This window comes from Colossoma macropomum, unplaced genomic scaffold (assembly GCF_904425465.1).
Source record: "Colossoma macropomum unplaced genomic scaffold, Colossoma_macropomum, whole genome shotgun sequence".
Classification (NCBI taxonomy): domain Eukaryota; kingdom Metazoa; phylum Chordata; class Actinopteri; order Characiformes; family Serrasalmidae; genus Colossoma; species Colossoma macropomum.
Genome location: NW_023494794.1, coordinates 8,405,845 through 8,433,344, shown reverse-complemented (window position 1 = coordinate 8,433,344; position 27,500 = coordinate 8,405,845). Strand labels below are relative to the sequence as shown.

At 43.5% G+C, this 27,500-nt stretch overlaps 2 protein-coding genes across 2 annotated transcripts in view; both read left to right on the top strand.

Moving 5' to 3' along the window:
- The window catches only part of arap1a (ArfGAP with RhoGAP domain, ankyrin repeat and PH domain 1a), a 36,334-nt gene extending 29,652 nt beyond the window's left edge, over window positions 1-6,682 (top strand). Inside the window, 3 exon segments of the mRNA XM_036580070.1 lie at window positions 190-272; window positions 5,720-5,755; window positions 6,386-6,682. Of these exon segments, the coding sequence (XP_036435963.1) occupies window positions 190-272; window positions 5,720-5,755; window positions 6,386-6,491 (225 nt within the window). The 3' untranslated portion in view covers window positions 6,492-6,682.
- Window positions 6,683-10,981: 4,299 nt separating this feature from the next.
- Window positions 10,982-27,500, top strand: part of rnf128a (ring finger protein 128a) — a 19,603-nt gene continuing 3,084 nt past the window's right edge. Inside the window, exons 1-6 of the mRNA XM_036580069.1 lie at window positions 10,982-11,462; window positions 16,677-16,921; window positions 20,427-20,498; window positions 23,218-23,303; window positions 24,347-24,443; window positions 26,227-26,398. Of these exons, the coding sequence (XP_036435962.1) occupies window positions 11,045-11,462; window positions 16,677-16,921; window positions 20,427-20,498; window positions 23,218-23,303; window positions 24,347-24,443; window positions 26,227-26,398 (1,090 nt within the window). The 5' untranslated portion in view covers window positions 10,982-11,044. The remainder of the gene's footprint in view (window positions 11,463-16,676; window positions 16,922-20,426; window positions 20,499-23,217; window positions 23,304-24,346; window positions 24,444-26,226; window positions 26,399-27,500) is intronic.

The window sequence follows — 27,500 nt, the reverse complement described above, 5'->3', positions numbered from 1 at the left end:
ATTAAAAATTAACTGAAAAAAAACAATTTTAGGTTAACGTGACTTTGAAAATATACTACTGGAGTAATACAGTTATAATACATTAATAGAAGAAGAATAAACAGAACTTAAATTACTTAAAACATAATGACTAATACTAAGAGCTGACTTTGTATGTGTGTGTGTGTGTGTGTGTGTGTGTGTGTGCAGGGCTCCCAGGTTGAGAGAGAATGGACTGTACAGGAACTGAAGCTTTATCATGGCTACAGGAGAAAACTACAGCCATCAACACCGTAATACACACAGTACAGATCCCAACACCATAAATCACACACTACATCCACCAGCACTGTCATACACACACTACAGCCAGCAACACTGCCATACACACACTACAGCCAGCAACACTGTCATACACACTACAGCCAGCAACACTGTCATACACACTACAGCCAGCAACACTGTAATACACACACTACATCCACCAGCACTGTAATACACACACTACAGCCAGCAACACTGTCATACACACTACAGCCAGCAACACTGTAATACACACACTACATCCACCAGCACTGTCATACACACACTACAGCCAGCAACACTGTCATACACACACTACATCCACCAGCACTGTCATACACACACTACAGCCAGCAACACTGCCATACACACACTACAGCCAGCAACACTGTCATACACACACTACAGCCAGCAACACTACAGCCAGCAACACTGCCATACACACACTACAGCCAGCAACACTGTCATACACACACTACAGCCAGCAAGACTGTAATACACACACTACATCCACCAGCACTGTCATACACACACTACATCCAGCAACACTGTAATACACACTACATCCACCAGCACTGTCATACACACACTACAGCCAGCAACACTGTAATACACACACTACATCCACCAGCACTGTCATACACACACTACAGCCAGCAACACTGTCATACACACACTACATCCACCAGCACTGTCATACACACACTACATCCACCAGCACTGTCATACACACACTACAGCCAGCAACACTGTCATACACACACTACAGCCAGCAACACTGTAATACACACTACAGCCAGCAACACTGTCATACACACACTACAGCCAGCAACACTGTAATACACACTACAGCCAGCAACACTGTCATAAACACACAACATCCACCAACACTGTCATACACACACTACAGCCAGCAACACTGTCATACACACACTACATCCACCAGCACTGTCATACACACACTACATCCACCAGCACTGTCATACACACACTACAGCCAGCAACACTGTCATACACACACTACAGCCAGCAACACTGTAATACACACACGACATCCACCAGCACTGTCATACACACACTACAGCCAGCAACACTGTCATACACACACTACATCCACCAGCACTGTCATACACACACTACATCCACCAGCACTGTCATACACACACTACAGCCAGCAACACTGTCATACACACACTACAGCCAGCAACACTGTAATACACACTACAGCCAGCAACACTGTCATACACACACTACAGCCAGCAACACTGTAATACACACTACAGCCAGCAACACTGTCATACACACACTACAGCCAGCAACACTGTAATACACACTACAGCCAGCAACACTGTCATAAACACACAACATCCACCAACACTGTCATACACACACGACATCCACCAGCACTGTCATACACACACGACATCCACCAGCACTGTCATACACACACTACAGCCAGCAACACTGTCTTACACACACTACAGCTAGCAACACTGTCATACACACACTACAGCTAGCAACACTGTCATACACACACTACAGCCAGCAACACTGTCATACACACACTACATCCAGCAACACTGTAATACACACTACAGCCAGCAACACTGTCATACACACACTACAGCCAGCAACACTGTAATACACACTACAGCCAGCAACACTGTCATACACACACTACAGCCAGCAACACTGTAATACACACTACATCCAGCAACACTGTCATACACACACTACATCCACCAGAACTGTAATACACACACTACAGCCAGCAACACTGTCATACACACTACAGCCAGCAACACTGCCATACACACACGACATCCACCAACACTGTCATACACACACTACAGCCAGCAACACTGTCATACACACACGACATCCACCAACACTGTCATACACACACTACAGCCAGCAACACTGTCATACACACACTACAGCCAGCAACACTGTCATACACACACTACATCCACCAACACTGTCATACACACACAACATCCACCAACACTGTCATACACACACTACAGCCAGCAACACTGTCATACACACACTACATCCACCAACACTGTCATACACACACTACAGCCAGCAACACTGTCATACACACACTACAGCCAGCAACACTGTCATACACACACTACATCAACCAACACTGTCATACACACACTACAGCCAGCAACACTGTCATACACACACTACAGCCAGCAACACTGTCATACACACACTACAGCCAGCAACACTGTCATACACACACTACAGCCAGCAACACTGTAATACACACTACATCCAGCAACACTGTCATACACACACTACAGCCAGCAACACTGTAATACACACTACATCCAGCAACACTGTCATACACACACTACATCCACCAACACTGTCATACACACACTACAGCCAGCAACACTGTAATACACACTACATCCAGCAACACTGTCATACACACACTACATCCAGCAACACTGTCATACACACACGACATCCACCAACACTGTCATACACACACTACATCCAGCAACACTGTCATACACACACGACATCCAGCAACACTGTAATACACACTACAGCCAGCAACACTGTCATACACACACTACATCCACCAACACTGTAATACACACTACATCCAGCAACACTGTCATACACACACTACATCCACCAACACTGTAATACACACTACAGCCAGCAACACTGTAATACACACTACATCCAGCAACACTGTCATACACACACTACATCCAGCAACACTGTCATACACACACGACATCCACCAACACTGTCATACACACACTACATCCAGCAACACTGTCATACACACACTACAGCCAGCAACACTGTAATACACACTACATCCACCAACACTGTCATACACACACTACATCCAGCAACACTGTCATACACACACGACATCCACCAACACTGTCATACACACACTACATCCAGCAACACTGTCATACACACACTACAGCCAGCAACACTGTAATACACACTACATCCAGCAACACTGTCATACACACACTACAGCCAGCAACACTGTAATACACACTACATCCAGCAACACTGTCATACACACACGACATCCAGCAACACTGTCATACACACACTACAGCCAGCAACACTGTCATACACACACTACATCCACCAGCACTGTCATACACACACTACATCCAGCAACACTGTCATACACACACGACATCCAGCAACACTGTCATACACACACTACAGCCAGCAACACTGTCATACACACACTACATCCAGCAACACTGTCGTACACACACGACATCCAGCAACACTGTCATACACACACTACATCCACCAACACTGTCATACACACTACAGCCAGCAACACTGTCATACACACACAACATCCACCAACACTGTCATACACACACTACAGCCAGCAACACTGTCATACACACACTACAGCCAGCAACACTGTAATACACACACTACATCCAGCAACACTGTCATACACACACTACATCCACCAACACTGTCATACACACACTACAGCCAGCAACACTGTCATACACACACTACAGCTAGCAACACTGTCATACACACACTACAGCCAGCAACACTGTAATACACACTACATCCAGCAACACTGTCATACACACACTACAGCCAGCAACACTGTCATACACACTACATCCAGCAACACTGTCATACACACACTACATCCACCAACACTGTAATACACACTACATCCAGCAACACTGTCATACACACACTACATCCACCAACACTGTCATACACACACTACAGCCAGCAACACTGTCATACACACTACATCCAACAACACTGTCATACACACACTACATCCACCAACACTGTCATACACACACTACAGCCAGCAACACTGTAATACACACTACATCCAGCAACACTGTCATACACACACTACATCCACCAACACTGTCATACACACACTACATCCAGCAACACTGTCATACACACACTACAGCCAGCAACACTGTAATACACACTACATCCAGCAACACTGTCATACACACACTACAGCCAGCAACACTGTCATACACACACTACAGCCAGCAACACTGTAATACACACTACATCCAGCAACACTGTCATACACACACTACAGCCAGCAACACTGTCATACACACTACATCCAGCAACACTGTCATACACACACTACATCCACCAACACTGTAATACACACTACATCCAGCAACACTGTCATACACACACTACATCCACCAACACTGTCATACACACACTACATCCACCAACACTGTCATACACACACTACAGCCAGCAACACTGTAATACACACTACATCCAGCAACACTGTCATACACACACTACATCCAGCAACACTGTCATACACACACTACAGCCAGCAACACTGTAATACACACTACATCCACCAACACTGTCATACACACACTACAGCCAGCAACACTGTAATACACACTACATCCAGCAACACTGTCATACACACACTACAGCCAGCAACACTGTAATACACACTACATCCAGCAACACTGTCATACACACACGACATCCAGCAACACTGTCATACACACAATACAGCCAGCAACACTGTCATACACACACTACAGCCAGCAACACTGTCATACACACACTACATCCAGCAACACTGTCATACACACACGACATCCAGCAACACTGTCATACACACACTACAGCTAGCAACACTGTCATACACACATGACATCCAGCAACACTGTCATACACACACGACATCTAGCAACACTGTCATACACACACGACATCCAGCAACACTGTCATACACACACTACATCCAGCAACACTGTCATACACACACGACATCCACCAACACTGTCATACACACACGACATCCACCAGCACTGTCATACACACACTACATCCACCAGCACTGTCATACACACACTACAGCCAGCAACACTGTCATACACACACTACAGCCAGCAACACTGTCATACACACACTACATCCACCAGCACTGTCATACACACACTACAGCCAGCAACACTGTCATACACACACTACAGCCAGCAACACTGTCATACACACACTACAGCCACCAACACCGTCATACACACTACAGCCACCAACAGCGTCATACACACTACAGCCAGCAACACTGTAATACACACACTACAGATCCCAACACCGTAATACACACTACAGCTCAACACAGCATCACAATGTTTCCTAACAGAGACAGACAAGAGTCCTAGTTCATCTGATAACAAAGTAATAAGGAGAAAACATGTATTTGATTTCATTAATTAGAAATATGTAATTCTGATTGATTGGCCACTGGGGGGCGCTGCTGAAACTGCAGCTCTAGGCTGGTTTTCCTCTGTAATTCAGTTACAGTACTCTGCATTATTTCCTTCTCTCACTGACAGAAACTGCTTTGTCTGCCTATTTGTTTATTTATTTGTTTGTGTGTTTGTAGGTGGGGCCTGACGCTGTTTTCTGACCGGCAGCAGTGGTGAGTGACAACTAGCAGCTCTCCAATCCACTCTGGAATGTTATTAAGGATACAGGAATGTTGCTTCAGCTGGAGGCAAAGCTGATCATTTTAGCCAAATTTTTAGACGAATGGTATATTCAGTCAGCTGAGCTTCTGGAGCCCTGAGTTCTGATTTATAGTTACTGTAAAATGTTGTTTGCTAACTGAAGATAATTCCAGTCTGGTAGATTCATGAATCTGAGGGTTTAAGTGAATAATTACGTTTCTATTAAATTTCTATTCAAGTTTTCAAGTCAATCCAGTAAAAGTATCAAATACTGACACCAAATCTGTCGTCTTCATCTGCTGCCTGGCTCACTGTGGCTGGCTGTGGTTTGGGGTGTAAAGATGATAAAAAGCACTTCAACCAAACTAATCAAAACGAGAAGCTCTATAATTTGATCATCACTGGTCGAATTTATTCTCAGATATTTTTACTTCCAGAATAGCTTGAAACTCTTATACAAACGTTCACCATAAAACTCTCTGAAAATCAGGTTCAAGTTGCAAAGAATCATTAAAGTATTTCCTCCACCATTTTTTTTTATATAAGCTCACAAAAATTCTGTTTATCATAAAGACATAACATTAAATCTCATGTCTTTGCAGGTATGTTTGCTGTGAGAATGAGGACGAGTTAATTGCGTGGATGGCCACCTTTTTAAGCCTCAAGGTAACTGACCTCCTTCACTCTGTTAACGCAGGATTTTTCTAATCCTTCATCTCGGCCTGATTTTAAACCTCATAGATGCAGCTGTGATGCTGCTTCAGCTTTGTTTAGCTATTCCTGCTGCATTTTTTACTAAAAGACAGACACTAATAACATGATTACTGTCTCAGCGTGTGCCACAGGTTTACTTTGTTGCTGATGACCTTCAGATGTTCCTCAGCTCTCAGCCTGCAGCTCTTCATACTCTCCTCATTAACTACACTCTTAAAAAAGAAGGTTCTTCAAGTGTTTTTTAGTAAAGAAAATGGTTTTACATGGAACCATGAGCACTCAACAAACCCTTTGCCTGGATAAAGGGTTATTTGCCTCATGAAAGGTTCTTCAGATTGATGGAAAATGTTCTCCAGATGGTTTTAAATAGATCCGTATTGAAAAGGGTTCTATATAGCACCAAACAGGGTTCTTAAAGAGCCGTTTTCTTTACTAAAGAACCCTTGAAGAACCATTTTATTAAGCGTGTACACTGCTGACAGTTGTTCACTTCAGTTGACCTGTGTTAAGAGAAAACTCATGTTAGTTGGGTCTAAGGCTGCTTTTAGAATGGTCACCCAGCCGCCTGTAGCCGCTGAAATCACTCCTTCATAACTTTGATGTTGTTCTTTCTTTGCCAACCTACATCTCTCTCTCTCTCTCTCTCTCTCTCTCTCTCTCTCTCTCTCTCTCTCTCTCTCAGCATGGTGGAAACCTGTGGATGGAGTAAACAGGAAGTAGACAGGTGGAGCCTAAATGAACAAATTAGAAAAGTTGAAGTGTAGATGATGTTGAATGCCAAATCCATTCTTCTATACTCAAAATAATTAGAAAGTTATTTACATATTTAGATCAGATTTTTGTTTTAACATTAATACATTAATATTTTGGATTGTTGCTGATTAAAATGCTTCAACAGTGAATCGTGCCATAATAAACTGAGTGATCATTATAATAATAATTAAGAAACGGTGTGTAATTAACGTCACTGCTTTAAACAGTCGAACCACAGTGTGACTGAGGCTGTCTCAGTGTTTCACTGTGCTAACTGTGCTAGCTGGGCTAAATTCTCAGGAGGAACTTTGGACCAAACAGACATAAAAACACCAACTTAACAGGCAGAGAGTTCATTTATTTAATCACATTCTGCTGATCGCACCAATAAAAGGTAATAAACGGAGGTTAAACTCCAGCGTTGAGTCACATTAACCCGACTGTAAATCTGCCCCCTCTTCACTGAGCCATATGGAAAAATATGGACGTGTAGTTTTATGTATTTGAAATGCATTTCAAACACATTGCAGTCCAAACTGAAATACATTCAAACACTAAAGCATATTTCAGAATAAATTCCCATATTAACTGAATATATTTAAATCAAAGCCATTTAAAAATGTATGTAAATATCCAGAATCCTGTCTGATGCTCTTCACTGTCTGATACTTTTAGAGATGAATTTGTGTTCCAGTCTCTTCATTTTAAATCTGATCAAATGATCCTTTAACAGGACAGAAGCGAGTGTTGTGGGTACTGATACTCTGTGAAAATGCAGTTATGATCTGATATCTTGTTTATGTGAAATACATTGTGTGTGAGAGTCTGACTGCAGACGTACATGGTTAATGTAAAGTACAGTGCAGATCACAGAAGAACGTTTAGTTACATCTGGAACCTTTATTACACTCAACTGAACACAGAGAATAACACAAATACATGCATTTTAATAATATATTTAACAAATACATATTTGGTCATTTTAATACACTGCAGAAATATATCTGATAAACACATTTGCAATGAATGTTTTGTGTACTGTAGCGTCTTGGAGACGAAGGAGAGGCTGTGATTCTGTTACGAGAAGAGCTCTTTATTACACCAGCAGGAAAGACACACAAACACAGCAGGAAAGACCACTAACTACCCACAACACAACACAACAACATAACACTGCTGAAAAACCCATACAAACCATTAAGTGTGTCTGTTGGTTTCTGGTGGTTTTGTAATGTGTTGTGTCTTTTTAATGGGTTGATGTCACAGTGTAAAGGATCCTAATGCTTTAACAGGTGACCAGTGGCTGATTCTACAGGAAACTAGTGGTCTCTATTGGAAACTATTGAGCCAACACACCTTTCAAAGATGGCCGAGAGAGAGTGAGAGAGCAGCGAGCCAGAGAGCGAATGAAGAGGGAGAGTGAATGAAGAGAGAGTGTGAATGAAGAGAGAGTGTGAATGAAGAGAGGTACACGGCAGTGAATCAGAGAATAAAACTCTAAAATGTGTGTTTACAGTGCAGATCGGTGGCGTCAGGCCTGGCGCTGGGAGTAATTTAGTGCTGCTGAACCAAAATCCACACAGGAAATAAAGTTATATTGACGGGCATCAGTCGGAATCTGATCCTAATCTCACCTTTTCATTATCCCAGTGATTATTTCACAGATAAACATTACCCAACGGAGCCATAAGAGCCGCTTCCCAGCACTACACACCACACACACCACACGCACCACAAACACCACACACACCACGCATCCAGAGCCCTTACAGCCATATATGAGTACTGCCTAATGAATCGGGTGTCACGCTTTCAGGGCTTTAGGAATAACACGGCCTGTAATAACGCAGAATGACCCACCATGACGGTCACTGCTCGAAAAGAAAATATGCACAGTGATCTTTCATCTGGGCAAATTCGTCAAAACCTTTTCTCTCAAAATGACCAACCCATGAATGACATCAGGTGATATCATAGCAAGAGCAGGCGAGGAAAGCAGGAGAGTGTTTTTAGCTACACGCACAGTTAGCCATGTTTTTCTCTTGAACCTCTCTGGACTGAATGATGCTGAAATCCTCTGGCTGGTGTGTCCCAAACGTTTAATCTCTAATTTCTGCTCTAGTGGCTGGAACCAAATTTAACTTTCATTACGTTTTCCACTTCACTCATTATATTGTGTTGCTATTATGAGCAGCTACCACAACTGGTGAGGAACAGTGGTTGGCTGCGCAGCAACAGCCTCGATGTTACTAAACATCCGAATGTATGTAAATGTATTATTTTTTATTGGCTGCTCTCAGCATGTGGCCACCGTGATCGGCCCCACAGATGGTTATTGAAAGCACGTTGAACATGCATGGAGTGTTTTTAACTGCTTGCTCGGGCCCCACGCTCACCAAACCAAGACTGCTGGGAGAAATAGGGAGCCTACTGGCATTTAAACAACAGGAACAGGAGGATATATAGAATGTATCGCACAGCCTTACCATTGTCATATGTAATAAACACACAACAATGTTAGTTACGAAGAAAAAATGAATATATATTAGTTGTTATGCTGAATAATTGATCATGTCGTGCACTGCTCCACAGCGACATCTGGTGGGGCCCCCAAATGTAGAGATGCCTCTGGTCAGGAGAGGCTCAGAAATCCTCCTTTATTTCATACATCTGATATCAACCCATTCAAAAAGACAAAACACATACAAACCCTCTGATAGCAGCACATATCAGTCCACTGGCTTGATAAGGTCGTCCCCCACTGACTGTTTGCCACTGCTGGTCCACCCTCGGACCACCCAGGTTAGCATCCTGCATACAAGCTCTGCGCTGTTCTGTCTGCTCTGTGTATATTGTGTTGTTTCACTTGTGTTCCTGTGTTGGTCCTGCAGGAACGTTGTTCCGTTCACTGTGTGCTGATTTACAGCTGGAATGACAGTAAAGCCTCTTAAACTTGAACTACCTAGTTTTAATCTCCTCAAACAGATTTTAAAGACAAATATTACAAACAACCGAGAGAAAAATAGTGACTTAGCCTGATATAAAATGATTGTATAGATGTTGCTGACGCTGCAGTACGTTCAAATTATTTACTAAACTAATTTATAAAGTGTGACTAAAGAAAGGAAAGAAGGAAAAATCAGTAAACTGGACTGTGAGGAAAATGAGTGATGACCAGTGGAATTCTGTCTTTTACTCTGTTTAAACTCCAGTGGACCACCAGCTCTGCCTTCAGTGGGCCGACAGTGGACCACTGTCCCCTCACTATCAGGGCCATCAGGAACCAGCAGACACACTTAATGGTTTGTTTGGGTTTCTCTGCAGGGAGGAGCCTCTTCTGCTCTCTTCAGCTCTACTGACCAAATAAACACACGGAGAAACAGAGCCGATCAGATCTGAGAGTCTGGGCTCCTCGGGCTGTTCTGGTTCTCTGCGGTTCTGATCGGGTTTATCGGGTTTATTACTGTAATTAAACTGTGAATGTTTTACAGCTCAAACTCTCCTGGTTACGTTTCTACCCGCGGTGCTTTGTGGTTGCCACGGTAACCTGAGCGACTTCTCGGCTGTCCAATCAGCGAGCCGGACCTGTTACCAAATCGCAAAGCCCTGCCCACCGAAGCTTCGAGGAAGAGAGCCGTCCAATCACAACGCTGGAGCTCATGCAGCTAACTAGAGCGCACGCGCGGAACAGCAGAGCTCACCTGCGCGCGCAGGGCCAATCAGATCGGCGGAGGCTCAGGTGAGGAGCGGCAGCGTCTCGAGCCTCGACAAACAAACACAGCAGAGCTCGCGCCATGTCCACGCGGCGGTGGTGGTGTTGGCTGACCTTCGCGTGCCTGGCGCAGGTGTGGTGCTGCGCGAGCGCCTCGACCTTCTGCACGGCTTACCTGAGCGTGCAAGTGAACCACAGCGCGAGCGCGCTGCCCGGGAACCTCACTACGTGGCGGCGCGAGGCGGGGCTCTTCGGGCGCGAGTCCCCGCGTCATGGGCTGAAGGCCCGCGTGCTGCTGGCCGAGCCGGTGCACGCCTGCAGCCCGGACACGCGCTTCCGTGGCGCGCGCAGGGAGCCCGGCTGGATTGCGCTGATGAAGAGGGGAAGCGGCTGCACGTTCACCGAGAAGATCAACCGCGCGGCGGACAGAGGAGCCGCGGCGGCGCTGATCTACAACGAGGACGGAACCGAGAACACCGTCATACAGATGGCGCATCCGGGTAACTGCCGGACAGTTCGAGACAAAACTGTCACTTACACAAACAAACACGATAAGAAACCGCGTTAAAGCTGATATTACAGACGGCACATCCGGGCAACCACACATAATAATAATAATAATAATAATAATACTATCATTATTATAATTGTTATTTACACCTTAGTGTCGTATTATTTACATATAAATAAGATTATAGATTTAATATTACAGATGGCACATCCAGGTAAATATATCACAAATATATTATTACAATTATTATTATCATTTCACACTATATTTTTACAATTATAAATAACAATGATGTACTAAAATATTATTATTGATATTGTTATTATTATTATTATTGTTTTTATGCGTATTATGCTTATTATTATTATTATTATTATTATTATTTTCACGTTTATACTATATTTTTACAATTATAAATAACACTAATGATGTACTAAAATATTATTATTAATAATAATATTATTGTTATTATGCGTATTATGGTTATTATTATGATTATTGTTATGAATATTATTATTGTTTTCTGACTGTGAGAGTGACGTCACTGATACAGTCACACTGAGCTGAAGTGAATTCTGACTGAGACTTCCAGACACACTGAACTCCACTGCTGTGTTTATCAGCAGTCAGAGGTCACTGATCAAACCGATCGACTCCGCACTGTCCGATAGACGAAGCTGAGTTTGTCTTTATATTCACCAGCTGCTTATTGGAAACTCTCAGTTCCACCTTAAACGGCTGCTGCTGTAACTGCTGCACCGTTTAAGGTGGAACTGAGAATTCAAATAAGAAGCTGCTGAACAGTAACCTTCACTGTTTGAGGTGAGTGAGGTGTTGAACGTGCGGTTAGCAGTGTGTCTTTGGCAGTGTGCGGTTGGCAGGGTGCTAATTGATGGGTATGAGACTCCATCGCTGCGCTAGTCTTGTAAACAAACAGGTTATGTGAGTTTTAGTAAAAAAGAAAGCAGGTTTTTTCTGAGCTGAGTGGAGTGAGCTGAGCTGAGCTGAGCTGAGTGGAGTGAGCTAAGTGAGCTCAGTGGAGTGAGCTGAGCTCAGTGGAGTGAGCTGAGCTCAGTGGAGTGAGCTGAGTGAGCTGAGCAGAGTGAGCAGTGCGAGGCTCCTGCTGTGTTTATGTGGTCAGAAACGTTCCTGCTCAGCTCTGAACCTGTAAGGCCTGTTTTTCCTGCTGAGCTGGACGAGAACTATGAGGTCTGACCTGTTTGGTGTTTTATTAGTGCTCAGGGTTAAAGTTCTGATCTGATCAGGGAGTGAAAGAGTTCAACGTTACAGAGTTCAGGACAACTTCAGAGAGAGACGGAGAGACACAGAGAGCAATAGAGAGAGAGAGAGGGAGACAGAGAGAGAGAGCAGCTTGTTCCTCTCCTGAGCGTCTGCTGGTGTTTGTTATGGCCGTGTGTGTCGAATCCTCCGAAGGCTGAACTGACGTCAGTCGGTCGCTCAGACGTGCAGCTTCACTCGGAAACCTCCTCAGCCCCCCGACACCACGGTTCCCCCTGACCCCGCTGCCCCCTGACACCACCACCCGGGGGGGGGCTTTGCTCCTCCGTCTCCAAGTACTAACTCCCGAGCTGTGCGGTGGAGAAACCTCCATCACTGGAAGAGCAGTATTAGTATTAGTAGTATTATTAGCAGTAACAGTATTAGTATTAGTAGTATTAGTAGTAGTAGCAGTGTTAGTATTAATAGTATTATTAATAGTAGTGGTAGTAGTAGTATTAGTAGTAGTATTAGTGGTAGTATTGGTAGTGTTATTGATAGAAGTGGTGGTAGTATTTGTAGTAGTATTAGTAGTAGCAGTATTAGTAGTAGTATTAGTAGTAGCAGTATTAGAATTAGGAGTATTAGTAGTAGCAGTGGTAGTAGTAGTATTAGTAGTAGTATTAGTGGTAGTATTAGTAGTGTTATTAATAGTGTTATTAATAGAAGTGGTAGTATTTGTAGTAGTATTAGTAGTAGCAGTGTTAGTAGTATTAATAGTAGTAGTGGTATTAGTATTAGTAGTATTTGTAGTAGTATTAGTAGGAGCAGTGTTAGTAGTATTAATAGTAGTAGGAGTATTTGTAGTAGTGGTATTAGTATTAGTAGTATTTGTAGTAGTATTAGTAGTAGCAGTATTAGTAGTAGTGGTATTAGTATTAGTAGAATTATTAGTAGTATTTGTAGTAGTATTAGTAGTATTTGTAGTAGTATTAGTAGTAGTGGTATTAGTAGTATTATTAGTAGTATTTTTAGTAGTAGCAGTATTAGAATTATTAGTATTATTAGTAGTATTTGTGGTAGTATTAGTAGTAGCAGTATTAGAATTTAGTATTATTAGTAGTATTTGTAGTAGTATTAGTAGTAGCAGTATTAGAATTATTAGTATTATTAGTAGTATTTGTAGTAGTATTAGTAGTAGTAGTATTAGAATTATTAGTATTATTAGTAGTATTTGTAGTAGTATTAGTAGTAGCAGTATTAGTAGTAGTTTAAATAGAAACCTCCATCACTGGAAGAGTTTCTCTCAGGAGCTCAGCTGTCTGTGAGCTGAACCTCTTCAGCTTTAGCAGGACGTCTGCAAATACACAGGACGGCTGACCCTCCGTTCCCTCTGCTGACCTCAGTATCAGCTGAAACCCACTGACACTGTGGGGCAGGGGTGGGCAATGTGATGATTATTTGGTGATTATCATGATTAATTATGTCACAATACGCGTTTCTGAGCATCAGAACGTAAAGACTAAAACTCTGAGGGCACATTTCAGTACAGAGTGAGTTAATGAGGCCTGTTTGACTGGATTTAGTGCAGTTTATAAAACAGTGAACAAAAAACACTGTAGTCATAAATTTATTATTATTATTATTATTTCTGAAATTAAATCTTAACTGTGAAACATATTGTGATGCACATTGTCTATCATGGAAATCTTATAAAGTATCGTGATGTAATGTTTTTGCTGTACTGTCCAGTCTCGCTAGGTGGGCTGGTGAACCTTAGATCCCCCTCAAACCACTGCAGGCCACCACACCCCAGTCAGTCTGCAGTGGTGGGTGAGTGATGATGTGATACTGGAAGCTGGTTTCTCTGCTGAAACACGCTGCTGAACCAGTTCAGGCCTGAGCTCCTGCAGAGCGTCATCAGGGCGTATCTGCCTGTAAACCAGCTCAGCTCCACCCTTCAAACGCGCTTCGCCCCTGTTCAGGTCCATACCCGACCTCCCTCTGACCTGTCTGCCTAAAACACCTCCGCTGTGGAGACGCTCCTCAGTTAGGGCACAGTGTTCTCACCCAGCGGGGGCTACAGGACCCTCCACGAGCACAGAAACATTTAAATGACAAAATATGTATAAGAATTGTTTGAAACGTGTCCAGCGAGCAGCTTCTCAGAGTGGCCCCAGTCGTTGCGTTTTCACAGCGTGGATAAGGGCCGTTAACCTTATCCAGCACATACAGTCTGTGCTCTTCAGTGTCAGAGACTCTGTGAGAGACACACTGTTTCCTGTAGTTTGTCTGCAGTGAGGCACATTCTGCTCGCTGTTTTGTGAACAAGCCTCGTCTCGTTTTATGCGCCCGGCGGCTGATTTTGAGCTGAGCTGAACTGCAGTCGCTCACTTATTCTACGCTGTGAACGTTGTGTCTGTGCTGATTGTGAAAGTGGGACACGCTAATGATCCACTGAAGCTAATGAAATCTACCTCTGCCACACAGCACTGACCAGCTAGCTTAGCAAGGCTAAAACACAGCTGACCTGCAGTTACGCTGCTGCTTTACTGACCCTGCGGAGGCAGAAAGACCTTCCTGGTTTTCTCTGTGGAGAAAAATGAGCACTTTCAGAAAATCGCTTCTGCTCTGTAAACAAAAATGTGCCAAACGTAGCCGGATTCTCTGAATCACAAGGTCACTAACGAGCTGAAATACGAGTACAGCTGCACAGCTAACTCTGCTGCTCACTGAACTGACCTCACCAAAACACCCCACACAGACCAGCAGGCTCTGTCCAGCGAGGGAGTTTAGAGGCGTCTGGCAGTTTGAGGCTGCGGTTTGAGGCGCTGCTGTTGGAACATAACAGTGATGTTATTAGCATGTATGTAGCAGTATTCATATTGTGGCGTCCTGCTATTGGCTCATGCTGCCACAGGAGCACAGGAGGCGTGGCCATGCAAAGCGGCCACAAGAGTGTCGTCGTTAGTTGTCTCAGTGTTAGTGCCTACCGTGAAAGAGAGAGGCCCAATCCTGTTTCACCCCTAGTCCTTACCTCTGAGCCCTTCACACCTACAGAGGGGTTCCAATTCTTGTTGAGATAGAGGGGTGGGGCGAAGTGTTGGGGCTACATGACCCTCCAAACGGAGGTTTTTCAGAGACTCCAAACAGAGAGTTAAGAGAAAAAAAGAAAAACCAGCAAGATGACTGAACAAGAGACCAAAGAAACCCACAAATGTGAGAATTTTCTCTGTTAGAAAATTACAGTAACCATCGTATTATAATGTCGTTTCAGTGTATTTTGGTCCTTTTCTTCATAACACGTATAAAAAACACTAGTAGTGCTGATGTCTCAGTAGCTAGTTAGCTAAATGTCCTGCTCCACCTTAAGTGGTACAGCAGTTACATTCTGGCACCTCAGGTTTCAGAACTGCTGCACCGTTTAAGGTGGAACGGGAAAATTTGGGGTCCCATTTCGTAGGGAAGATTTCAACCACTACCCTCTAACTCAGTTCCAAGGGGCAAAGTGACACTCGAAAACAAGGGGTAGGGGTAAAAATAAGAAACGGAATTGGGCCAAAGTGTGTGGTTAGAAGTGATCTGCCTGCTTCCCGGCTGTGTCTGCAGCACAGAGCGGCGGTTTTCCGTTGCTGCCTGTTCAATAAAAGAGCATTCGCCTTTAAAGGACAGTGATTCCTGTGTTGTCTTCTTCACTGACGCCACAATATTTTGACTGTTCAACGAGTTCGTAATTCAGAGGATCACCCAGCGACACTCGCAGGTAAAATGTCCACATCTGGTTTGGACCATGTTTGCTTACACAGCTGCGATTTTGTCCACAGTGATAAACAGCTTAGAGCCGGAGCTCCTAATATAAACATCACACTGACTGACTCACGACTTCAGAGGACGATATTCGTGAGATTCTGAAATAGATGCTGGCCCGTTTCCATGGTAACCTTTCTAAACTAAACTTTTAAGCTGTGTGTGTGTGTGTTTGCAGGTACCACTATCGTGGCGGTGATGATGGGTAACGAGGGCGGGACCACGCTGGCCGAGCTGCTGCGTATGGGCGTGCCCGTTACCGTGGAGATAGAGGTAGGGCGGGTGTTCGAGCCGCTGATGAGTCACTACTCCATCTTCCTCATCTCAGTCTCCTTCATCATCATCACCACGGCAACCGTTGCATACTTCATCTACTACACCGCTCGGAGACTCTACAGAGCCAGAGTGCAGAACCGCAAACAGGTAAACTCAGAGGGAACGTCTTAATGTGATCAGTCCGGCGCTGTGGCTCAGTCGTCTGATTGTGTCAGAGTAAATTTTAAAGCAGTGCAGACGCCGGAGGGCGGAGTGTTCGCTCACGAGCTGTCCACTGTCAGAATCGGGCTTTATTCGTTTATTAGTTCATTTTTGCAGGGAATCACTCAAACATCACACATCAAACATCAAACATCACTCACTGTTTCATCTAAACAAACTGAGCGTATGCGGACATAAACAACTTTTGTTGTTTTCATGTTGTTACCTTAGTCACCTGTGATTTTGACGGTAGTTATAGTTGTGTTTTTCCCAATTTTCTCCCAAATTCAGTCATGTCCAGTTCCCAAGCCCAAGCTCAACATGCTTGGAGAAGAACGCTAACTGCTAATTCTGTTATGTCAGCTAACAGATGAGTGTGTTAGATAGTATTGTGCTGAGGGGAGAGGGAGGACCACCTGTGGATGTGTGTGATTAGGTGGTTTTGATTGTGGTTACAATTATGTGGCTGTGGTACTTTTAGAATTCCAGTGCCACACACACACACACACACACACACACACACTCACACACACACACACACTCACTCACTCACTGCAGTGGTGTGTGTGAGTGGGTTAGAATCTGATCTCTAGCAGAGTGTGTGTGTGTGTGTAACAAGAGTTTAAGTGCAAAGTTTCCCTGTAAAATATTAATATGTGTGTGTGTGTGTGTGTGTGTGTGTGTGTGTGTGTCTGTGTGTGTGTGTGTGTGTGTGTGTGTCTGTGTGTGTGTGTGTGTGTGTGTGTGTGTGTGTGTGTGTGTGTTTGGAGAAACAGGGTTGTTAGTCTGCGAGTTCTGGCTCAAGGATTAAATTATTTAATGAGTTCGATAATAAACAGTAAATTAATCCCTGATAATAATAATAATATCAGAATCAGCCGGTGTGTGTCAGACCGGCTGTGTTTAAAACGTTTAATAAGAGCAAATCCAGAATCGAGATACAGCAAGAGGCGAAGGTCAATACATGGACAAACGGGGCAGTAAAGGCTGGACTAAATCAGAACAGGAGAACACGAGAAAAAGGTCAAAAACACGGAAGAGTCCAAAGGGGTCAGACTGCAGTCGTGACCGAGAAAACAAACCAAGACGTCAAACACGGAAATGAAGGCTCTCTAAGGCACAGAGCGCTGAGACAGCACTCAGACATGTATCGTCATTACAACAGCGGTCAACAATCAATAACCCGATCAACGCGAGCGTGGACACGTGAATGGTAGAGTTTGTGGTCATGTGATCCCCCAGAGGATTCTGGGAGTTGGAGTCTTGAACAGAGTGGGGAGTGTTAGTCTCTGCAAAGCCAGTGGGAGGCGTGACGAGGTGTGTTTAAATGTGTAATCAGTGTGTTTGATCTGATCTGCGGGTTTACGAGGTGAATATGAGCTCTGACTGACCACTGACCACAGCATCACAGCATCATTAAACTCTCTGACTGTGAAAATCAGCTCCTCGGCTCTGACTGTACACACAGCTCTCACTGCACACTATACCTCACACTATACCTCACACTACACACTATACCTCACACTGCACACTACACCTCACACTACACACTATACCTCACACTGCACACTATACCTCACACTGCACACTACACCTCACACTACACACTATACCTCACACTGCACACTATACCTCACACTACACACTACACCTCACACTGCACACTATACCTCACACTACACACTATATCTCACACTACACACTACACCTCACACTGCACACTACACCTCACACTGCACGCTACACCTCACACTACACACTATATCTCACACTACACACTACACCTCACACTGCACACTATACCTCACACTACACACTATACCTCACACTGCACACTACACCTCACACTGCACACTATACCTCACACTACACACTATACCTCACACTGCACACTACACCTCACACTACACACTATACCTCACACTACACACTATACCTCACACTACACACTATACCTCACACTGCACACTATACCTCACACCATACCTCACACTACACACTATACCTCACACTGCACACTACACCTCACACTACACACTATACCTCACACTGCACACTATACCTCACACTGCACACTATACCTCACACTACACACTACACCTCACACTGCACACTATACCTCACACCACACACTATACCTCACACTGCATACTATACCTCACACTACACACTATACCTCACACTGCATACTATACCTCACACTGCACACTACACCTCACACTGCACACTATACCTCACACTGCACACTACACCTGACACTACACACTATACCTCACACTATACCTCACACTGCATACTATACCTCACACTACACACTATATCTCACACTACACCTCACACTGCACACTATACCTCACACTATACCTCACACCACACACTATACCTCACACTGCATACTATACCTCACACTGCACACTACACCTCACACTGCACACTATACCTCACACTGCACACTACACCTGACACTACACACTATACCTCACACTATACCTCACACTGCATACTATACCTCACACTACACACTATACCTCACACTACACCTCACACTACACACTATACCTCACACTACCTCGCACTACACACTATACCTCACACTATACCTCACACTGCACACTATACCTCACACTGCACACTATACCTCACACTGCACACTATACCTCACACTTGACACTACACCTCACACTGCACACTACACCTCACACTGCATACTATACCTCACAGTACACCTCGCACTGCACATTATACCTCACACTACACACCATACCTCACACTGCACACGCTACACACCTCACACTGCACACTACACCTCACACTTATACACTATGCATTACACTTCACACCGTACCTCACTATACCTCACACTCACACTACACACTACACCTCACATCACACGTCACACCATACACCACACCTTACACTTCACCTCACACTACACACTATACCTCATAGTACACCATATACTACACCTCACACTACACCTCATCCAGCACAACAAAATATACCACAAAAACATTACAGACCGAGAGAGAGTGAAAGAGAGAGAGAGAGAGAGAGAGTGAGACGTCACTGTGGGTGTAAACTGTCTCTCTGATTCCCCTGAACACTCTGAGCTGTGCGACGGTTGCTGAGCAGCAGAAAATACACACAACACACACAGTTTAATTCTCTAGTGTATGATTAAAGGAGAACTCCACTGATCTCACAGAATTCCTACAGAACTAAAGGGTTAAGATGTAAACAGAGTGGTTTAGAGCGGTTCAGAGCGGTTCAGAGCGGTTTGGTGTGACACGCTCAGTTCTAGATAAACTTACCGAGTCAGAATTGTTCACAGTGGTGGTGATAGGAACCAGACGTCCTCCTCTAAAAGCTCCCTCCCTCCCTCATGGTTATGAATTCCCTGCCTGATGTTCTGATGTGTGTGTGTGATCATCACTGTGTGTTTCTCCTGCAGAACCAGCTGAAAGCGAAGGCCAAAAAGGCGATGGGTCAACTGCAGATCCGCACCCTGAAACACGGAGACAAGGTAACACACTGGAGCTTAGAGACGAGACAGACGAGCAGATCAGCTCCTCGTCTTCAACACCCACTGTGGGGGAGAGTGGTGGTGTTTAGTGGAGAATGATGGTGTTTGTTGCAGAATGGTGGCTTTTGTTGCAGAATGGTGGTGTTTAGTAGAGAATGGTGGTGTTTAGTGGAGAATGATGGTGTTTAGTGGAGAATGATGGTGTTTAGTGGAGAATGATGGTGTCTGTTGCAGAATGATCATGTTTTGGTGGAGAATGATGGGGTTTGGGTGGTGAATGGTGGTGTTTGAGTGGAGAATGATGGGGTTTGAGTGGAGAATGGAGGTGTTTAAATGGAGAGTGATAGTGTTTGAGTGGAGAATGGTGGTGTTTGAGTGGAGAATGGTGGTGTTTAGTGGAGAATGGTGGTGTTTAGTGGAGAATGATGGTGTTTCGTGGAGAATGATGGTGTTTAGTGGAGAATGATGGTGTTTGTTGCAGAATGGTGGCGTTTGTTGCAGAATGCTGGCGTTTAGTAGAGAATGGTGGTGTTTAGTGGAGAATGATGGTGTCTGTTGCAGAATGATCATGTTTTGGTGGAGAATGATGGGGTTTGGGTGGCGAATGGTGGTGTTTGAGTGGAGAATGATGGGGTTTGAGTGGAGAATGGAGGTGTTTAAATGGAGAGTGATAGTGTTTGAGTGGAGAATGGTGGTGTTTGAGTGGAGAATGGTGGTGTTTAGTGGAGAATGGTGGTGTTTAGTGGAGAATGATGGTGTTTCGTGGAGAATGATGGTGTTTAGTGGAGAATGATGGTGTTTGTTGCAGAATGGTGGCGTTTGTTGCAGAATGCTGGCGTTTAGTAGAGAATGGTGGTGTTTAGTGGAGAATGATGGTGTCTGTTGCAGAATGATCATGTTTTGGTGGAGAATGATGGGGTTTGGGTGGCGAATGGTGGTGTTTGAGTGGAGAATGATGGGGTTTGAGTGGAGAATGGAGGTGTTTAAATGGAGAGTGATAGTGTTTGAGTGGAGAATGGTGGTGTTTGAGTGGAGAATGGTGGTGTTTAGTGGAGAATGGTGGTGTTTGTTGCAGAATGGTGCTGTTTAGTGGAGAATGGTGGTGTTGCAGAATGGTGGTGTTTGGGTGGAGAATGGTGGTGTTTAGTGGAGAATGGTGGTGTTTGTTGCAGAATGGTGGTGTTTGGGTGGAGAATGGTGGTGTTTAGTGGAGAATGGTGGTGTTTGGTTGGAGAATGATGGTGTTTGAAAGGAGAACAATGGTGTTTGAATGGAGAATGATGGTGTTTGGGTTGAGAATGGTGGTGTTTGGGTTGAGAATGGTCAGGTCAAGTCAAGAGGCTTTTATTGTCATTCCATCCATGTACAAGTACACAGTGGAGTGAAATTACGTTCCTCCAGGAACAACACGGTGCAGCGAGGAACAAAAGAGTACAAAGTGCAAACATGCAGACAGTGTGCAAACAAAAAATTTAACTAGAAACAATACAACTAATACGATAAATTAAACAGACATTAGACACAGTAAACAGACAGGACAGTGCAGCACTGACTCAGCACTCATTTCTGGACATGAGGTAGTGGAATAAGGTGCAGAGATATTTAACATGCTGTGATCTGTGAGTTTGTGTTTGGTGGTGTTTGGGTTGAGAATGGTGGTGTTTGGTGGAGAATGATAGTGTTGGAGTAGAGAATGGTGGTGTTTGGGGGGGAATGTTGGTGTTTGAATGCAGAATGGTGGTGTTTGAGTGTAGAATGGTGGTGTTTGGTGGAGAATCATGGTGTTTGGTGGAGAATAATGGTGTTTGAGTGGAGAATGGTGGTGTTTGAGGAGGAATGGTGGTATTTGAGTGGAGAATGATGTTTGAATGGAGAATGGTGGTGTTTTGGTGGAGAATGATGGTGTTTGGTGGAGTATGGTGGTGTTTGGGTGGAGAATGATGATGTTTAGTGGAGAATGGGGGTGTTTGGGTAGAGAATGGTGGATTTTTGAATGGAGAATGATGGTGTTTGAGTGTAGAAAGATGGTGCTTGGTGGAGAATGGTGGTGTTTGAGTGGAGAATGATGGTGTTTGGTGGAGTATGGTGGTGTTTGGGTGGAGAATGGTGGCGTTTGGTGGAGTATGGTGGTTTTTGGGTGGAGAATGATGATGTTTAGTGGAAAATGGGGGTGTTTGGGTAGAGAATGGTGGTGTTTAAATGGAGAATTATGGTGTTTGAGTGTAGAATGATGGTGTTTGGTGGAGAATGGTGGTGTTTGGTGGAGAATAGTGGTGTTTGGTGGAGAATGATGGTGTTTGGTGGAGTATGGTGGCATTTGGGTGGAGAATGATGGTGTTTAGTAGAAAATGGTGGAGTTTGAGTGGAGAATGATGGTGTTTTGGTGGAGAATGATGGTGTTTGGTGGAGTATGGTGGTGTTTGGGTGGAGAATGATGATGTTTAGTGGAGAATGGGGGTGTTTGGGTAGAGAATGGTGGTGTTTGAATGGAGAATTATGGTGTTTGAGTGTAGAATGATGGTGCTTGGTGGAGAATGGTGGTGTTTGAATGGAGAATTATGGTGTTTGGTGGAGTATGGAGGTGTTTGGGTGGAGAATGGTGGTGTTTGGGTGGAGAATGGTGGGTCAGTGTATGTTGGTGGTTAAAGATGCAAACATAATTTAACAACATTAATTGATTATCAATAATAACAGTTTGTGTGTGTGTGTGTGTGTGTAGGAGTGTGTAGGTCCTGATGCTGACTCCTGTGCAGTGTGTATTGAAGTGTATAAACCTGGAGACGTTCTCTCAGTTCTCACCTGCAGGTACTCATTAAAACAATAGTTTAGTGGAACCTCTCCTTTACCCCTCCCACCCCCTGCTTTACCCCCCGGCCTTTACACCTCCCCACACCTCCTCCTTGTGTAAGTGATTGTGTGTATATATATGTAGTGTGTGTGTATGTGTGTGTGTATATATGTAGTGCGTGAGTGTGTGTGTGTATATATATGCAGTGTGTGTATGTGTGTGTGTGTGTATGTGTATGTGTGTGTGTGTATGTGTGTGTGTGTGTGTGTGTGGTTAAAGCTGAAACTGACTGATCCAGTTTACCCTGCCTGCAGGGTAAACAGAGCTGAGAGAGAGAGAGTGTTTATCTATGAAACTCACTCCTCCTGGAATTCCAGTGTGTGTTTAGGGATAAAGAGAGTGACTCAGTGCTCAGTGAAGGAGAATAAAACAGAATGAGGAGAAATGAAGAGAATGAAGGAGCAGCGGAGGAGAAACAGAAACTCACTGCACAGAAACGTTTATTAGTTTAATTATTAGTGCTTCACTCTAATAAACACTTACTGAAATACTGATTTACAATCTACAAACACCACTAAACACCAGCTAACCAGAACATCTCACCAACTTTAACAACAAATCCAATAGAATTACCAGATATCTGACTGATCAGGATGTGATACTCAGATTAACCTTTACAGTCTACAGTTATTAAACATTCAGTTTACATTAAATAATCCACTAAAATGACAGCAGCAAAGGAGTAAAGACTTAACACACATTAATAACGTCAAATTCACATGATTATAAAATTTCTCCTGTTCTGACTAACGAGGTATGAATATTTACAGTTTCTTCACTCAATTCAGTCAGAAATTATTCATATAAAATGACAGCATGAGTTTATCATCTGAGTTCTGAGGATTAAAGCTTCTGTTATTCAGTGAATCAGCTCTGCTCACGTGTTCTCTCTCTCTCTCTCTCTCTCTCTCTCTCTCTCTCTCTCTCTCTCTCGCTCGCTCTCTCTCTCTCTCTCTCTGTGTGTGTGTGTGTGTGTGTGTGTGTGTGTGTGTGTGTGTAGTCATTTTTTCCATAAGGTGTGTGTGGAGCCGTGGTTGCTGGAACACAGAACCTGCCCGATGTGTAAGAGTGATGTCCTCAAGGCTCTCGGAGTGGAGGTGAGAACTCAGAACCCTCCACAACAGGGGTCTCACTCTGTAATTATCAGAACACCAGCTGGGTGGTCTTCTCTGGGAGGGGGGGGTAAAACAGGAGGAAATAAATGCCTCATTATGTATTTCCTGAATTTTAATTACACAAACACTCATTTAAACACATCTTAGTCAGTGTTTATTAGCAATTCCTCTGTCCACAAACCACAACTACTATTAATAATGATAATGAAATAATACGGATAATAATAACAATTATTAAATTATTATAATTATTATTATTATAATAATAACAATTATTATTATTATTATTATTATTATTATCTGTAGTAGTGGTTTAAATATATAGTGTTAAGTGTTCAGTTAAATCAAATAAATGTACGTTTAACAATATATTCACAGGGGACTCTTATTGTGCTAAGCGTGAGTGAAGTTACTGTGAAGTGTTGATGTTTATTCTGTGTGGATTAGTGTAATAATTATGTTTATTAGTTAATGGTTCTGCGTTGCGTCTCCTGCTGAGTCCTGAATGAATCCGCGAGGGCAGATTTAAGTCTGTCAGTCTGTGCTGATTGATAGAGTTTAATGGGGAACCAGATGCAGCGTCTGTTCACTCTGTGTGTTAATCTGCGTTTTTGGTGATCAGATCACGTTCAGATTTCATTCGACTTGAGAAGATCCAGGTGTGAACGCGCACCGAACACATTGTGAGCAGATTATGATCAGAATACGTTTATCGGTGTACAGTTACGTGAGCAGAAATGTGTCTGCTGAGAGCTCACTAGCAGCTCAGCTAGAGGGCAGCATAGAGCTGAGTCTGGACTCTGTCCTCCACCAGAGGGCAGCGTAGAGCTGAGTCTGGACTCTGTCCTCCAGCAGAGGGCAGCATAGAGCTGAGTCTGAATTCTGTCCTCCACCAGAGGGCAGCGTAGAGCTGAGTCTGGACTCTGTTCTCCACCAGAGGGCAGCGTAGAGCTGAGTCTGAATTCTGTCCTCCACCAGAGGGCAGCGTAGAGCTGAGTCTGGACTCTGTTCTCCACCAGAGGGCAGCGTAGAGCTGAGTCTGAATTCTGTTCTCCACCAGAGGGCAGCGTAGAGCTGAGTTTGGACTCTGTTCTCCACCAGAGGGCAGCATAGAGCTGAGTCTGGACTCTGTTCTCCACCAGAGGGCAGCATAGAGCTGAGTCTGGACTCTGTTCTCCACCAGAGGGCAGCGTAGAGCTGAGTTTGGACTCTGTTCTCCACCAGAGGGCAGCATAGAGCTGAGTCTGGACTCTGTTCTCCACCAGAGGGCAGCGTAGAGCTGAGTCTGGACTCTGTCCTCCACCATAGGGGGCAGTTGAGCTGAGTCTGGACTCTGTTCTCCACCAGAGGGCAGCATAGAGCTGAGTCTGGACTCTGTTCTCCACCAGAGGGCAGTCTAAAAGCTACTGCACTCAGATTTTGACTCAACTCTCATAAAATTCCACACACACTAACCATCCCCCCTCACTCTCTCTTTCTCTCTCTCTCTGTATGTCTCTCTCTCTCTCTCTCTCTCTCTCTCTCTCTCTCTCTGTATCTCTCTCTTTCTCTCTCTCTCTCTCTCTCTCTCTCTGTATCTCTCTCTCTCTCTCTCTCTCTCTCTGTATCTCTCTCTCTCTCTCTCTCTCTCTCTGTATCTCTCTCTCTCTCTCTGTATCTCTCTCTGTATCTCTCTGTATCTCTCTCTCTCTCTCTCTCTCTCTCTCTCTTTGTGTATCTCTCTATCTCTCTGTATCTCTCTCTCTCTGTCTCTCTCTCTCTGTAGGTTGATGAGGAGACTCAACCTGATTTAAACTCCAGCAGCTCTGATGATTCTCACACACACACCGACACATACAGCGACAGTGTCTCACACACACACGTCAGCAGTGTGTCTCACACACTCAGCGACGCAGCGTCTTCAGGATACGAGTCTATAAACTCAGACATACACACCGGTGAGAAACACACACACACACACACACACAAACACACAAGTGAGAAACACACACACAAACACAGCAGTGAGAAACACACACAGATACACACTGGTGAGAAACACACACACACACACACACACACCAGTGAGAAACACACACACACATAATGAGTTATACTTACTCTGAGATTATAATAGTAATGAGTTATATTTACTCTGAGATTATAAGAGTAATGAGTTATACTTACTCTGAGATTATAATAGTAATGAGTTATATTTACTCTGAGATTATAAGAGTAATGAGCTATAGTTACTCTGAGATTATAAGAGTAATGAGCTATAGTTACTCTGAGATTATAAGAGTAATGAGTTATACTTTGAGATTATAAGAGTAATGAGCTATAGTTACTCTGAGATTATAAGAGTAATGAGTTATACTTACTCTGATATTATAAGAGTAATGAGCTATACTTACTCTGAGATTATAATAGTAAAGAGTTATATTTACTCTGAGATTATAAGAGTAATGAGCTATAGTTACTCTGAGATTATAAGAGTAATGAGTTATATTTACTCTGAGATTATAAGAGTAATGAGTTATACTTACTCTGAGATTATAAGAGTAATGAGCTATAGTTACTCTGAGATTATAAGAGTAATGAGCTATAGTTACTCTGAGATTATAAGAGTAATGAGTTATACTTACTCTGAGATTATAAGAGTAATGAGCTATAGTTACTCTGAGATTATAAGAGTAATGAGTTATATTTACTCTGAGATTATAAGAGTAATGAGTTATACTTACTCTGAGATTATAAGAGTAATGAGCTATAGTTACTCTGAGATTATAAGAGTAATGAGTTATACTTACTCTGAGATTATAAGAGTAATGAGCTATACTTACTTTGAGATTATAAGAGTAATGAGTTTGTATTTACTCTGAGATTATAAGAGTAATGAGCTATAGTTACTCTGAGATTATAAGAGTAATGAGTTATACTCTGAGATTATAAGAGTAATGAGCTATAGTTACTCTGAGATTATAAGAGTAATGAGCTATAGTTACTCTGAGATTATAATAGTAATGAGTTATACTTTGAGATTATAAAAGTAATGAGTTA